This window comes from Periplaneta americana, chromosome 13, assembly GCF_040183065.1.
Source record: "Periplaneta americana isolate PAMFEO1 chromosome 13, P.americana_PAMFEO1_priV1, whole genome shotgun sequence".
Lineage (NCBI taxonomy): Eukaryota > Metazoa > Arthropoda > Insecta > Blattodea > Blattidae > Periplaneta > Periplaneta americana.
The window spans coordinates 90409199-90425569 of NC_091129.1; the positions used below are offsets into that span (position 1 = coordinate 90409199).

The window sequence follows — 16371 nt, forward strand, 5'->3', positions numbered from 1 at the left end:
ACTCGAGTCTAATTGGAACACTGGTGATGACAGAAGGGAAAGTGAGGGAGGATACGTTAACCTTTCCCACCTGTTTGTCAGTTCAAGAGTTGCAGGTGAGGTAGTGACATGCCACTGTACACAAGGGACAGAGGTGCCATAGTGAATATAACATGAATTCTTTGGAGGCCTTGGGAATGAATCAGGGTGATAACCAACCTGAATAAAGCAACAAAACGTCTCCAATTGGACGAAGAATTTCTGTAAATAAACAGGCATATAAGATTATTCGCAATAGATTTAAATATTTAAAAAATATGGGAAAGGACATTGTGAGATACCTATATAAAATATCAGTGACGCTACGGGAGTTTCCCTACAAATTTATGGAGAATAATATCTATAGAGAGAAAAAATATTTTACACTAACAAAGACAATCAGGAAGAAAATTTAAAACGAAGGAAACTTTTTACAATCGTTTAGTTGTGTAAGGATTTAATTGAGGGAACGATTTGTAAATTGTACACAATTCTGCGTCAGTCTTGACCACACGAGTTCAGTCGCGTTGAGGCAACAACATTAACCCTTAAAGTGTCAATCACTATTACATCGTAATTTTATAATTTTGCTAGAAGTGCCGGACTAAATATGATAATTTTTCCTAAAAAAAATCTCTGTGAACATTGGTTCTCGTTTTATAACCCATTTTATCAATTGATGCATTTTTGTGTCAATTTACTTGGAATTTTTCACATAATACTACGCCAAGGGAGGTCGACACTAAGAGGGTTAAGGAGACAAGCTTAGAAATATGTGACTGTATTTTTAAAGCCATTTCGTAAATTATAATGTTAGATCGGTGTACTTTGCACTGTCGTGGATGAAGATGTTCGTGCGGAGTAAGATTTTGCAAACTGTTCGTAGCAAAATCGAAGGTAGAGATGATGAATTTTCATATAAATTCTGTTCTAAAGCTGCTTCGAAAGTAAATGAACTTTAAATACAAAATACGGGATTGTCACTCAACGGTCATGGAGACAGAAAAATGAGTTCATAGTATCTGTGAAAAATCCAGCAGTTTCGAGAAATGGGCTCTCACGAAGTACAGGGTTGTTTCCGATCTCTGATAACGAATTTGAAAGACGTCATGTGCGTCAGGAGTCACACGACAGCTGAACTATGGCGCGAGGTGACTGACCTGTAGTGAGTGATCTCATAGTCAGAGTGCACGGCGACTCACAGCAGAAATTCCCAAGAAAATGGAGCCTTTTTTGGAGGGGTACATTATGACCCTTTCCAATGCCAAGTACAGTTAAGTGAAAATAAAAGAAGCCTGCAATAAATGAGATTTCGTTATTTCCAAAAAAGGCATCTTCTGTGTACTTAATAAGATGGGTAAAGTTCGAATGGAATTAATTTGTATCATCTCGTGGAGTGCTGCGACTTGTGACGGGGGGTGGATTTGCTTGCTTTTTCCACCCTGGAATTAATCTCATCTGAGCTTTGCCAGTCTTATTAGGTACACACAAGATACCTTTCTTGGAAATAATGAAACCACGTGTTTTGTAGGTTCCTATGATTTTCACGTAACTGTATTTGGCATCGAAAAGAGTTGTTATGAACCCTCCCAAAAAAGCTCGATTTTCTTGGGCATTGGTACTGTTATGCACCGTGCACTCTGATTATGAAATCACTCACTACTGGTCTGTCACCTCTCGCTGCAATGCAGCTGTCGGTGTGATTCCTGACGCACTTGACGTTATTCAAATTCGTTATCAGAGATCGGAAACAACCCTGTATATATTGACGAGCTATGTATGACACCCATAATGGAATGTTTCTGTGTTGGACAAATGGTGTAAATGCTTGCGATTCTGGTTTTCTATTGGGATAAAGAGAAATAACTGTAATTCTTCACGTGGGCAGCAGGAATGATTTTGTGCCGAGATTTTTGTCAGAAAAATGGTGTCACTCGTAACGCCTTCCATGGGGTTATGAAGGTCTTACAACTTCTAGAAGAGCATTCCGTAATCGCCATGACAGTGCACCCTATCGTTCTCGCCGAAACTCTTACATGAATATCATCATCCAACACAATACATCGACTCAACACTGTAATTGACTAATTTCTAAAATGTGGTCACATAATTCTAAGTCTACTTTTTTACCGCTGTTGTCTCATCGTAAATGAACTTGTGTGATCAATATTGAAACTAAAGGTAACTATAGAAAATGCGTTTGGCAAAAATATGGACATCAACGCTATACGCTTTTGGTCCAATTACATTAAAAAGAGTGAAGATATTGAATCCAATTATTTCAATATAGAAAGAAAGTATCCGTAATTGTTATAGATGCCAATCAAGAATGATCATCGAAATCCAAGTAAAGGAAACGTCAATTTTTGGGGGTTTCATGTAGCTAATTATTATTTTTTACATAAGTGTAACGAAATGTTATTATATATCTGATCAATCATAAAGTAAATTAAGTTACTTAACCCTTAAATTGGGAATGTATCCTATAGGATACAACGGGTTATTAGGCAATATGCTATAATTTTAATAGAACAATAGAAAAAAATTGTAAGAAAATTAAAATTTCACAATATTATAATATTGCACAACACATAAAATATGGACATTGCGATAGTTATTTTCTTTACAGTCCGACACGGTTTAATAAACTAGTATGAGAAATGAAGTTTTGCCAATTTGAGGGTTAAGTGTGTATTATGGTTGCGCTTCACAATCATGTCTTCTATGCATTTGTTAGTGCAAAGATATTTGATACTTAACAATACAATAGTTTCTGCTACTACAGGTACTCTTCCTATGGCAATTCTTCGATCCACCTAACACTGATGAAGTGGGAGATATAGTATAGTAAAATATACAGAATTTACGCAATGATTACATATCTTCAGAAATAAATTAGCACAGAAGAATATTAACACATACGTTACGTAACATCATAAATACAAGTAGTATAATAAATTACCAATTAAACAAAACAAAGTTTAAAGAAATAAACAAATCTACAATTAACAAAGTAATACGACTTACGAACTGAAGTAATGCAGAAAACTAAAAATTTAAATAAATAAATGAGTAGTAACAGGAACAACCAAAAACAAGATGATAAATGAGCGGTATTTAAATGTAGACTTATTATTTACTTAAAACTTGTAAATACACAAAAGGATGAAGAAGTAAATAAAAAATGGAATTAGATAAATAGAGAAATAAGTAATCAAGAAAACATGTAGGCCTAATTAAATAAACAAAATGAAATAAAATATTGAAGGAAAAACAAACATTTGAAGAAAGAAACAAGGCAAAAATAATTCAACAAATAAATTTATAAGGAATCAACACAAACAACCAAGAAACAAGAAACTAATAATTTAAAGAATTACATAAACTACAAATGAGATAATATATAAATAAAATATATAATAAAAACAATGAAGTAATACAAATAACTTAATAATGACGAATGAAAAAAAAATAGTAGTAAACAAGTAAATAATCAATCGAATATGTATTGAATTGAAGTAAGGTGTAGTGCCCAATATTCGTCCCCTTGCCTAAATTCGTCCCCCACAGTATTTCGTCCATAATATGTCGCATCCTGGTGATGGCCAGTAGAGACTATCTCTCTTTATGCAGTACCAAGCATGCTTTCAGTTGGAGCGAGTGTTACTGTCTGTTTCGTTTTTTATTGAAGTTTTAAATATCTGGAAGGCGAAAAACTATTCTTCTTATATATTCTCAGCAGTATTTCACAGCCTAAGGTACGTATTTTCATAACTTTTTTACTCCTATATATAGAGCAAAGAGTCTAGTGTAAGAATATATATTAAATTAACTGAACATTGCAGCATGCTTAGAACGAGATGCCGCTATACTTTTGTGGTGCACATGCCTAAATTTCGTCCCCCAGGACGTGTCTAAATTTCGTCCCCGGGACGGATTTCGGAATGCTATTTCCATATCATGTAATTTCAGTAAGGCTGTTAATTATATTTCTAGTTGCCTCCAAATGGGAAAACGGAAACTATGGAGCAAGGAAGAAATGATAGAAGCCGTAAAACCTTGTAGGGAGAAAAAGATAGGCTACAAATTGGTATCTAATCGACATCAATCTACCCAAGTGACAGAACGTCAGGAAACTGAGCCTGAAACTTAAAATTCTGTGATCAGTCCAGAAGATATTCGGAAAATTCGAGTGATAGAGCCATCATTTTCCAATAGGCGTTGTACAGCACTTCTAGTAACGAATACACCTCATAAGAACAATGTTCACACAGCAGCAGAAAATGTAAGTGGGTATAAAAACCAAAAGCGAAAGCAGATGAGAAGAAATCTTAATGTCGACTTCTTCACCACAACCTGCAGCCTCAGTTTCAAAAAAAAAAAAAAGTTTTAGTTCTATTGAACGTAATGAACTATTTAATGTTAGGTTAAAAAGTTAAACTGTAATTTTGTTTTGGAAGTGCTAAGAAACTTAAGAAAATATCACATGAAGGAGTTTTTGTTTTATAAAATGTAATTTAAATAATTTTCTGAATGCTCTCTTATATACTTTCTATAATTATTAGTTATTAATAAACATTCTTGGTGTTCTATGTTTTTATTTCATTGTACTAATGAAATAATTGTCATTCAATATGTTAAAAAGTATAGGGGACGAAATTTAGATCGCTTCATTGAAATGTAAAAAATTGCATAATGTCATTCTTCATGTTTTATATTCAATTAGATTCCAAATTTATGAATATCGAGTTCTGTGTTTTGTAATTAAATGTTGAAAGTTCTTAACTAGATTAGTTTCAAGTCTTCAACTTTAATGGTATATGAATGGAGAGACAAAACTAAATGGGGGACGATAAATGGGCATCCTACCTTAGTAGAGAAAATTATTGTTAGGACAATTCATGAGCAAGAAAGATAAAAATATTAAGAATTATACAAAATTTAAAAATAAAATCAGTAAGGAATTGTGTAAAGTAAAAATAAAACTAAAGTATGGAACTAAACAAGAGCACAAATAAGTATGGAAAGGTAAACAAGCAAACAAAAAAATTATCACATAATGAAAGTCTTACATAACAAGCCATAGGCAAACATGGAACTGGCAAAATAGAAAAAAAAAATAAATAAAGGATAAAATAAGTTGCCTCCATAAACAAATCAGTTAAATAAACCATTCAAGAACCCAAAGAAACAAAGAATAAAGAGTTAAAGTGAACTAATAAATGAACATAAAACAAATGAATATAGAAACAGCAAGCAGCCAATCAGTGAAATAAATATTAAGGTCACGTTGAGTAAGAAAAAATTGTAATTAAATTGACAATGAATAAATGCATCACATAGGCCTATAGTAAATAAATAAATAAATAAATAAATAAATTTGAGAAAGTAGTTGAATTGTGCGCCCACTCACGTGGTAGTTGGAGAGGCAGCCGAAGAGGCCTGACCCGCGTGCGCGCTCCAGTACATCCAGCTGCTTGCTGGTGATGCAGTACTGCTCGCGGATGTCCTCCTTGGAGTAGAGCGGCGTGCCCCTCTTGTTCCGCTGTAGGTGCAAGTCGCTCGCCACCTTGTTGCGTCGTCCCATTGTTTCATCCTCAGACTCGTAGCAAGGAGCGAGTTCCGGTACGATGTCCGCCTGCAACAGTCATTCATTCCATACTTATTCTTACAGAACGTTCAGAAAGACAAGTCTGTTTTTTGGTTCCGATTGCACTATGGACTATTAGTTTACTGTGCTCGCCTGCATATTTTATTCGAGCGTCGTAGCTTTCTTCAGTCCATGATGAAGGATCGGTGGAGAACAGTCTCTCCGGAACCGGGATTCGAACCCAGGTTTTCAGCTCTACTTGCTGACGCTCTATCCACTAAGCCACACTAGATTCCAAATCCGAGCCGGATTGAATCCTCTCAGTTTAAGCTCCACCTCTTGGTTTCCCTTTAGTGGGCAACCCTCATGCACTTTGTCACAGATGTATGACAGTGGCACAATGTCCAACACACTAATGTGCTGAGGTGCATTAATTATTAGTGACCAAGTCTTATATCACTAAGTGATTATATGGAGTGAATCGGGGGGAGATGACTATCGGGGGAAGATAGATGCTTATTTCTTTGTAGTTCCACATTCTTCCAAGAGAGAACGCAACGCGCATGTCTTCATTACAGTGACTGTATGAATACAGTGTGGCCATTGGACGTATCGTTTCTGATTGGATGTTGCGGTCACATGGTACAATGCCGCCATTAAGATTCCAAACAAATAGTTGGAACCCGTGTTATTCGTCTTCAAGACGTGGAAAAACGAAGGATTACGGCTGATTTTCAGCTGATTTCATGGATATACCCTCAAGGTAAGATATTTAAATTTCTTTAACATATATAGATATAAGTATTCTTACCGTAATCCACGTAATATTTGTGCTATAATGTAAAAGATGAAAACTTACATCAGTTGTTAGCATGATAACTGATTTTATTATTTCCTTTAAGTAATTAAACATTTATGCAGTCGTCCGGATAAAAATAAGAAATTATATCAGGCTGACGTGTACTCCATTATTTACAGTGTTTATTTCCATTTTTAATCGTAGTTAACAAGTTATGAAACAGAAAATCGTGAAAGAAATCTAAGTTGGCTGCTATTCAGTACATTTAAGCTTTATTAAATACATGAGAAACTTTTTAAAACTTTAAGCATAACGAACTTTATACAATTACAATGAAAACTCTGTATTACTACATGTCACAATTTATTTAATCTGTACCTATAAATATTTATTTAAAATGTTCTTCAGCAAAACAAAATAGACGAGCCATATTTCACTATTCAAATAACAGTTTAGCTTATATTTGAACGTACTTTTTGTCTGTTATGGAACCACGATATTCTATACTTGCTCCAAAATTTGTATAGAAATATATTAATTATTTCAATTGCCGTTTTTATTACAGATATGGTTGGATGTGCGCCTATGGATGTACAAATCGATCCGAGAAGGGCTTTGTAATAAAAAAGTTCACTAAGGATCCTGGAAGTAGGAAGACCTGGACTTCTAAAGCCAGAATGAGGGATGGATTCCTACAGAGATCTCTGTCCTTTGTGAAGTAGCTACATTTTGAAGAATCCATATGGGGAAAAACCCGAGGATGGAGGATACTGACATCACGTTTCACACAAGATTGGAAAATTTGTTTAGTGTGTCAGTAGTGAGATCAAAATAAGTTACTCCTAATGCGTCCCAGTTTAAGAATACTTTAATAAGACTAAGATGTGTGTCACAGTTTCTTAATGATGAGTCAAAGAGTAGTTATGATGAGGATGACAAAGAATTTTTAAGTGGTTTCCGAGATGTTTTGCAAGAGAAGGGTCGTACTGTGTTTGATGAGCAATTGAGATATTGAAACAGACTGCGGGCCTGCAAAATGACTTACAGTGAACTGAGTTCATTATATAATATTTGTGGAATATAATCTCTGGTATTATGAAGACTATAAAAAACATGTGAAGTGTGTTTAGACATTGTTGTCTCACATATCATTCATTAGAGTACTGATATGTTGAATTTAAAAGTATTAAGTGCTTCAGAGAGAACTGCTTGTTTTTTCATTTTATTGTAATCATTTCACTCACATTTTTCTGCAAATCTGAGCATACTTTTAGTAAATATTGAGCTATTGTAAAATATCTTAACATTGACTTCAAAAAATGTTTCCTACATAAGGTGCACAATGTTAAAACAATTCATTTTCTCCCTGTCATAATAATATGACAATAAATTGTCCATAGGTTTTCAGTCTTAGGCTTAAAATAGCTAGTATGCGTAGGCCTAAGCAAAAAGAAAGTTGTTGCTATGCACAGCACTTGGAATATTATTGTTCAACTCCTGCAAATTTATATCATAGTTGTTTAGACCCACATAACCATTCTGCTGACCTAGTTGTTCATTTGTGTTTAACAGACTCTAGTGATTTATGGCTTAAAAAATTTGGGCTATTGTGAAGGACGTGTCATTCAATTACTCACGATTTTTGATATGCCTTGCATATACAAATATGTGACAAGTTAGGTCAGGGGCGTATTGAGGCCTAGGCAGACTAGAAACTGCCTAGGGCGGCAGATTTGAGAGAGCAGTTTTTAAGCTATTACTGTTAATTTTTTCATATTTTTTAAATTTTATTCATAACTCTTTAAAAAAGTACATAAACCTAAACGCACAATGAAAAGGATATAAATAACATTGGCAACAATCAGTTCATATTTAATCAATGCTCTGCCTACGGAGAAAAGACAGTTTTTCAACAATAGTGTCACAATGCGATCATAGCACTTTTTTCAATGTTATGCCCTCTTACTGTGAAAGTCTCACGTGATAACATTAAAGAACTTACTGACATTATATTACGATAAAAGAAAAATTAAATGCTTAAGTAGAAAAGAGAGTAGTAATGGTAATAAGTCTGTTGCTATGCAGATAAACAGCATTTAGAATATTATTGTTTAGTTTCTGCAAATTTATGAGTTTGTTTTTTTAGGCCTACCTAGCCATTCTGCTGACCTGGTTATTCATTTGTATTTAATAGTGATTTATGACTTTAAAATGTTATATGTAGGATTTGTTTTACTGTGATTATATGGTATTGTTGTTCAACAATTATCTTAGCTTGGGAAAATGTATAATCATACAAGATTAGTTTTGATGCATTAAATATTATAAATCGTCTGATATCCCATAGAAATTAACCTAACCTTACTTTGCAGTTTGGACCTATATTATTCCAAGACAATATACAGGAAGCAGGTAAGACAGGTAGTATTTTTGTTTTTATATACCACAGATCTTATTTAAAGACGTTGCGTGTCAATAATTGTGAATACATGAATTTTAGATTACGATTTTCTTATTAGCTCCATAAGAGCCTTCAGTGTGTTTGGAATCTTAATGGCGGCGGGTGGGCGTGTCCAACTCCAATGGCCACACTGTATTCATACAGTCACTGTAGTCTTCATGATCACTGAGACAGTTGAATGTCTGTAGAGTGGAAGCTAACTCATTTTGCCGCGTGTTCTTGTTGTGAGAAGAGGAAAAGCAAGAAAACAGCTCATATTTCTGCTCTAAAATAATTGCAAAGATATGTTAAAATTTTAATACATCCTTGAATTCGTAATAACTGTCAAACCTTTGTAATGGGTATTGTAGTAAAGGTTCTAAAGTTTGTATTGTTAACAACCAACGACCTTGTTTCGCCATCTTAGGTTGCGTCACAACACTAGGCATCTTACCCCGATGCTTGGGGAAGATGATCACTTTTTTCGGGGTAAGATGGCAACTTGTTGCAAGAGTTTTATTTTTTGTTTTATTGCAGGTAATGTGTAAACATTACGTAAGATCCTCTGATAGAAGTCAATAGATTGAGGACAGTCTTCAACTTGCGATGGAACATGTTATAACAGAGGGTATGAACTGTTTTAGAGCATCGCAAGTATACGGGATTTCTTACCGTACCCTTAAACACCTCCTAAAAAGAATGATGACAAAAAATGTACTGGATTGAATTCATTATGTGCAAGAAGTGATTTCATGAGTCTCGCACACGGCAATAAAATATGTGCAATGACTCTGTTCCTAAGTAGAGATAAACGAGTGAGAAAGTGTCCATGAGCTTTAGGTTAAGTCAATTTTGTTATAAACCTGTATCAAACCAAGTTCAGGTAAAATACATAATATCAGTAAATGTGTTAATTGCATTTGTCATCTTACCCGACTATTGGGGAAAGATGCCTACAGTGCAGGTAAGAAGAAAACCTGTTTCTATGAACAAGGTAATTAATGTTTTCTGTCTTGTACCAAAAATATAGTTTCAAAATACTTTCCAGTCTTTGATATTTCAATATGAAATTCAAAACTAAATGAACAATATCTTAAATTTTCAATCAAAGAAAAAGTAAGATATCTTCCCCCGATCCACTCCACGCGTATCATATTATAGCGATGTACCGAATTGGAATCCGGTGTGGCTTAGTGGATAGAGCGTCAGCACGTAGAGCTGAAAACCCGGGTTCGAATCCCGGTGCTAAAGAGACCTTTTCTCCGCTCCACCGATCCTTTGTCATATGATAACGCAGAATTTCTGCATGGAAATATCATATGTACTTCGGTACATCGCTGTAATATTTCTTCAGTCTAGTTTAGGGACATTATTTAATTACCGTAATTCTAGGAAATAGGAAACCCAGTTATATCCTTTGCCACTCTAATTTTAAATTATCTGTACAAATTTAATCCATCGCACTCGACCGAGTTGGAAGTCGGATGACTACTCGCCGGAAGCGAAAATGATATCGCTAAAGGCTGGTTCACAATAAAGCGGGAACGGAAACAACAACGAGAACGGAAATATTGTTAAAATAAACGTTTTTAAATGTAAGCATTCACAATTAACTTTCACGTTCCCGTTCCCGGGCTCCGGCAAGCTTCTCGTTAATTGTAAATGCTCACATTCATTTTAACAATATTTCTGTTCCCGTTTCCGTTGCCTGTTTATTGTGGACTAGCCTTAACCGTAGACCTATCGGTTCAGACCTAGCGCGAGCCTTAGAGGAATGCCTGGAGACCAAGAACGGTATAGGGTAGGATTTCTTTTAAGATATATTGATTTTTATTCAATGTCCATTCATAGTTAACCACCAACAAAGCCTTAAGGTTGCGAGATTCATAGCATACTACGTTTTTCGGAACTAGCGACATTTATAAGCATTCTCGTTCGGGATGAACAACGGCAAGTTTAAGGGCCATGCCATTACAGAAAACAATAAATGAAAGATAAAATAAAAGACGTTCTTAATAAAGGATTTTGCATTAAGTGACATTACTCGTGTCTCAACATTATTCTCATGGTGTGTTTACATCCAAAGCAACATCTCAAGGAAAGGTTGAAAACTGAAAAGACCGAAAATGACATTTCTCACTTTTAATTCACCTAAATTTGCCGTTTTTTTGTGAACCAGAATATTATATAGTTTATTGAAGTTATCATTTAAGCTATACAGGCTGTTAAAAAGTATCCACTATTTTAGGAGGTGATAGTATGCATCAAAACAAGAAAAAAATGCATAATAAACATGGGTCCTACGACACATACTTTGTGAGATCTGAACACTTGTTTATAGGAGGCGCTCAATGTGACGTCCATTCATGGCAATGCATTTCTCTGCCCTACAATACACCAGACTACCAGATAATCATACCGTAGTTGACACCCCCGGTATGGAATAATGATACATCGCAAGGAATACTGAAAACAAAAGTCTGGTTGCGGATATGAGCGGAGTTCAGCAGAGATGGTGTTATGAATTTTCGTAATCAGCATGTGTAGGCTGATGAAAATCCCATGGAGTTGAAGAAACAAGGCATCAGCACCGATTCTCAATCAACTTATGAGCGGGCGTTCTTGGTGTTAGATTAATAGGGCCATACGTGCTACCACAGAGATTAACTGGGGATCGTTATCAGGATTTTCTTATTAACGTATTAAAACAAATTTCAAAGAGTGCGTGATTCCTTACGTCGAAGGGCAGAGAAATGCATTGCCATGAATGGACGTCACATTGAGCATCTCCTATGAACAAGTATTCAGATCTCAGAAAGTATGTGTCGTAGGACCCATGTTTATTAGACATTTTTTTCTTGTTTTGATGCATACTAGCACCTCCTAAGATATTGGATACTTTTTTTTTAACACACTGTATAAATCGAATGATTTAAAGCATGTTAGACTACATAGCACCAATAATAACATTTATCTTTATCATTGTTTTTTTTTTTTTTTTTTTTTTTCAAAAAGACGTTTTGCTACTTTCACTGTTCCTTTTCTTAGAAGCTACAATTCCAATTTAATTCAAATTTTACACAGATGCTTATCATATTGTATTGTACTAAGTAACGAACGCTCAAATTGATACGTCTTAAGACTCATTCATACTATATGTTAAATATTCTGGAAACGTAGGTTTTTGTTGGAAAAGTTGAACATTGCAAATAATTTTTTTATATAATGGCAATGAAGATATGAGATTCTATGTTCGTCAGACTGTATCAGTGAAAAAATATTCACCCTTCTGCCTATGATTGAGAAAATGTACATTAAAAATCAATGTTTTGAGTTACCGAAAAAAACACAATTTCAAAGAATTCATCAATACAGCTAAACATTCATCTAATCAGAATGAAATGCATGTAGCATTACGCAAGATACACATTTAAAGACTTCTGGAGAATTTGGTCATTATTGACTGAGATAAAATTTAGATGGTAACCTGTCAGTTTTGATTACTTCAGTCTTTAACTTCCCCTCAATGAATTTTTAACAACTCAACAGTCAAGGTTTTCCTCTGTTCAAAGAAATAGCCTGTTATTAGAATAGCCTCTAATTTCGAGTTGGTATTATCACGGAAAGAAGAAGAGTGTGCCATAAAACTTCCATACCAGTCACCGGTAGTCAAAGTTTATGCTGTTCGACAAGCGTGTAATGTCACAGTCTAGTATATACAGTCACGAAGCTCAATACGTAGTAAATATGCATCCATAGATAGTTGCTAACCACTAGGATTGCTGATATCGCCTCATTACATACAATGCGAAATAGTACCAGCACAGTCTATTGTTCCTAGCAGCCTCACAACTCAAGCTTCGTAACTGTATATATTAGACTGTGGTAATATCGTAATAATATCGCGTACAGCACTCCTACATTAAGAGAAGGAACACAGGGACCTATGGACAAGGAGCTGGTTTTCCCTACAGAGAAAACAAATATATATAACACACACGCACGCGCGTTCACACACATTCATAAAATGTTCCAGGCTGAGGGAGAATGATGTGCTAGGTTTTGTTGCCGTTTCGCCTAGATATTGTCCAAATTTTATTTTTTACGCTACATTAGCGACTTCTATTGTGTCATTTCATTGAAATAGCATGGTTAACTCACACTACACACTTACGGGGTTAGGTAGAGCTTACAGCAATAAAATTGTTGGAAAGAATCAACATTTTCTTCCTCCATTACTGTATCTTGTACAATAATGAAAATTGGTATGTGTAAAACACTGTCCTTCTGCTATATGACAAAAATATTTTTACGATTAAAAAAAAAATATATATATATTTTTTTTTTCAAAATTCATAATTCACTGTGCAGTGATGAAGCGTTTCCCTCATAACTCATAAACTTGTTAACTTTTTCATATTTTCTCTCTTTTATTTTATTGGTTAAACTCATGTTTACAATATCATGCTCTTTCAACTACACTCCTTAAAAAGTAATATATTTTTTTATTTTGTGTTAAAAGAAAATACTGATATTTGACCATTTTTAAATGAATTTACTTTTTATCAGACAATCTATCAAACATAGAGAAGTAATTTTGCATCTTATTGTAGATACGACATTCATAAATACATATAAAACATTTCATCATAGAATGTTGGATAGTTTTTGAGTTATGAGGGAAACGCTTTATCACTTCACAGTGAACTGCCACCATTTTGAATTTTGAAAAAAATATATATATATATTTTTTTTTAAATCGTAAAAATATTTTTCTCATATACCGTAGCAGAAGGACAGAGTTTTACACATACTAATTTTCATTATTGTATAAGATACAGTAATGGAGGGAAAAAAAGTTGAATATTTCTAAAATTTTACTGCTGTAAGCTGTATCTAAGCCCTTAAGTTGGAACTGTCCATACGAAGACGAGTTTGTTTCGTCATGATTCTTCATTTTTCTATATACACTTTTAACACTTCTATAATATCACCGATTAAATTTCTAACTTTTCTACTGTGCTAAACTTTAGATTTACCTTGCTTGATTAGTTTCGAAGCACAAGACTTCAATACTAGTCAAGCAAGATAAATCTAAAGATCAGCACAGCAAAGAAGTTAGAAATTTAATCAGGAAGTTTAGAATAGTTTTCTGTCGCAATTAAGCAGTGTATAGGTGGAAATGTGCTTTACATTCTGCACTGCCATACATATCAATTTCGTACAGTCTTGTAATCTACAGAATTAATGCTGAGATGTTTAATTTAGAATGTCACACACCTCAGAAATGTCATTACCGCTAGGCCAGCAGAAGCCAGAGTGGTCTTTGCTTTCAAATCCAGAGATATTAGCGACAAATAACACTTCTAAACATATTATTTCGAGGACATAATGAAAGCTACTTTTTTAAACTTCAGAAATTTCACTGAACAAACAATTTGTTATTGAGGAGGAATAATTTAGGCATATTGGTTCTGTTTCACTGTGTTACATTAAAATTCTTATTCGGATTCTGCAGTAGTGGGAAATCTGAAGTTCACGCAGACATAAAATACGTTATAGACTAATAAAATTGGGGAAAACAAGGTCAGTATATCATGTAGGGTTAGCAAAATGGTGTAATAAAATCTGTTTTTCTAGTTTTATTTGTTCCTTACAAAACTTTACGACAAATAAAACAAAAATAATTTGAGACTAACTTTTAGGGATCATTTCACAGCCTCCTGGCGGACACACACTCTCCCCTCTTTTACCTCACCAACTCTCTCTCTCTTTCTCTCCAAGTTCCTCTTCTATCTCGTTCACCATGGGTTTCAATCCACAGACAATGAATTATTCAAAATCAAACAAATAAACTAGGTCACCAGCTATAACGCTCATCCTAAAAAACCTGAGCGTTGAAACTGAAACTGGGGGAACTTTTAGCTGAAGTATCGATTTGTTTTTGTTTTAAATTCTTGGTTGAAAATCCGATATAATACGAAGTCACAATATTTGCTTTTATTCTTACTTTCAAGGTCACATGATCACCACTTGTCGTCCATATTTTACACGGACTTTTTTTCTTTTACGATTTGAATTTCTACATTCCTTCGTTTTTATACATAGAGAACTGAAAGTTAACACTGAGGCGATCATGTAACAGAATAAAAATTATTCAAGTGTTGGTTACCAAGATATTGTTATAGATTTTACATTCGGTTGTGAATTACCCACAGTATTAATAACAAAAGTCGGCCTCGGTAGCGTAGTCGGTATAGCGCTGGCCTTCTGTACTCGAGGTTGCGGGTTCGATCCCGGGCGAGGTCGATGGCATTTAAGTATGCTTAAATGCGACAGGTTCATGTCAGTAGATTAACTGACATGTAAAAGAACTCCAGCGGGACAAAATTCCGGCACACCGGCAACGCTGCTATAACCTTTGCAGTTGCGAGCATCGTTAAATAAACCGTAATTTAAAATTTTAATAATGAAAGATGTAATATTCTCTAAGATAAATGAAAATGATTTATTATACGTGAATTGGTACGAATGCGATGCCTCCTGTTCTTTTCTTTCAAACCTGGTGACCCAAACGTTGCGAATTTTATTTTGTGACCATAAGATGTCTCTAGTTTCATCATACGGAACGACAATGCAATACGTTACATGAAAACGAAGCAATAGTTTTTTAAAATGGTGTATGTTTTTCATATCCATATAAAACAAAGCACTATGTTTGAATTCCTCACTGTGAAGAATATTAATATAATTTTAGATCCATATTCGTCTAAGAAATATGTATTGTGACAGTACTGTAGACTCGGTATAGTTAGACGAAGAGTGACACAAGTCAAGAGTGGAGAAACGAACATCGCTGACAAGCCTCGAAGCGGCCGGCAAGCAACGGCAACGACGGAATGCAACAAGGGTCGAATCGACGCACTTATCAAATAAAAGAATACCGCCGTATCACAACACGTGAACTGTGTGATACAGTAAGCATCGGTAAGCTAGTTTTAATAGTCAACATTAAGGAGCTTGGTTCAGGAATTTTTGTTCACGTTGGGTAGCAAAAATGCTGACAGAAGGGGAGGGGAGACCTGGAAAAACATTTGTTTGGAGTTTCTGGAGCGTTATGCAAATGAGAGGGATATTTTTCTGTCACATATCGTTACAGGAGATGAAACTTGGGTCCACCATTATGAGCTGAAACAAAGTTTTCGTGCTGATCTCGGGAATCGCAATAAGGATTTTTTTTTACCGCGATTGAATATAAAGTCTCGTTCACAGATGACGCAGTTTCGTAGTAATTGACTTCGTAGAAAAATAGAAGATTTTTATGAAAGATATATGAGTACTTAAGTGTCATATCATAAAACTAGCAATTAAAGTTTCTGATTGTGAGGACAATAAATTAAGAGGGAAAATTTTCGTATCAATGTAAAATCTTAACAATTCAAATCCACTTGATTTATTACAAAAGAAAATTATTAAAATATGTCTTCATAAATCTATTGATATTCTATCTCAAAAATTGTTTTT

At 34.6% G+C, this 16371-nt stretch overlaps 1 protein-coding gene across 9 annotated transcripts in view; it reads right to left on the reverse strand.

The window, feature by feature from the left end:
• The window catches only part of LOC138712107 (filaggrin), an 858710-nt gene that overhangs the window by 190035 nt on the left and 652304 nt on the right, over positions 1-16371 (reverse strand). For 8 of the 9 annotated variants that reach the window (XM_069843516.1, XM_069843514.1, XM_069843519.1 and 5 more), the window contains exons 3-4: positions 5432-5656; positions 199-240 (exon numbers count right to left, since the gene is read on the reverse strand). In XM_069843516.1, the coding sequence (XP_069699617.1) occupies positions 199-240; positions 5432-5605 (216 nt within the window). In that variant the 5' untranslated portion in view covers positions 5606-5656. The remainder of the gene's footprint in view (positions 1-198; positions 241-5431; positions 5657-16371) is intronic. The other variant, XM_069843515.1, reaches the window with a different exon arrangement.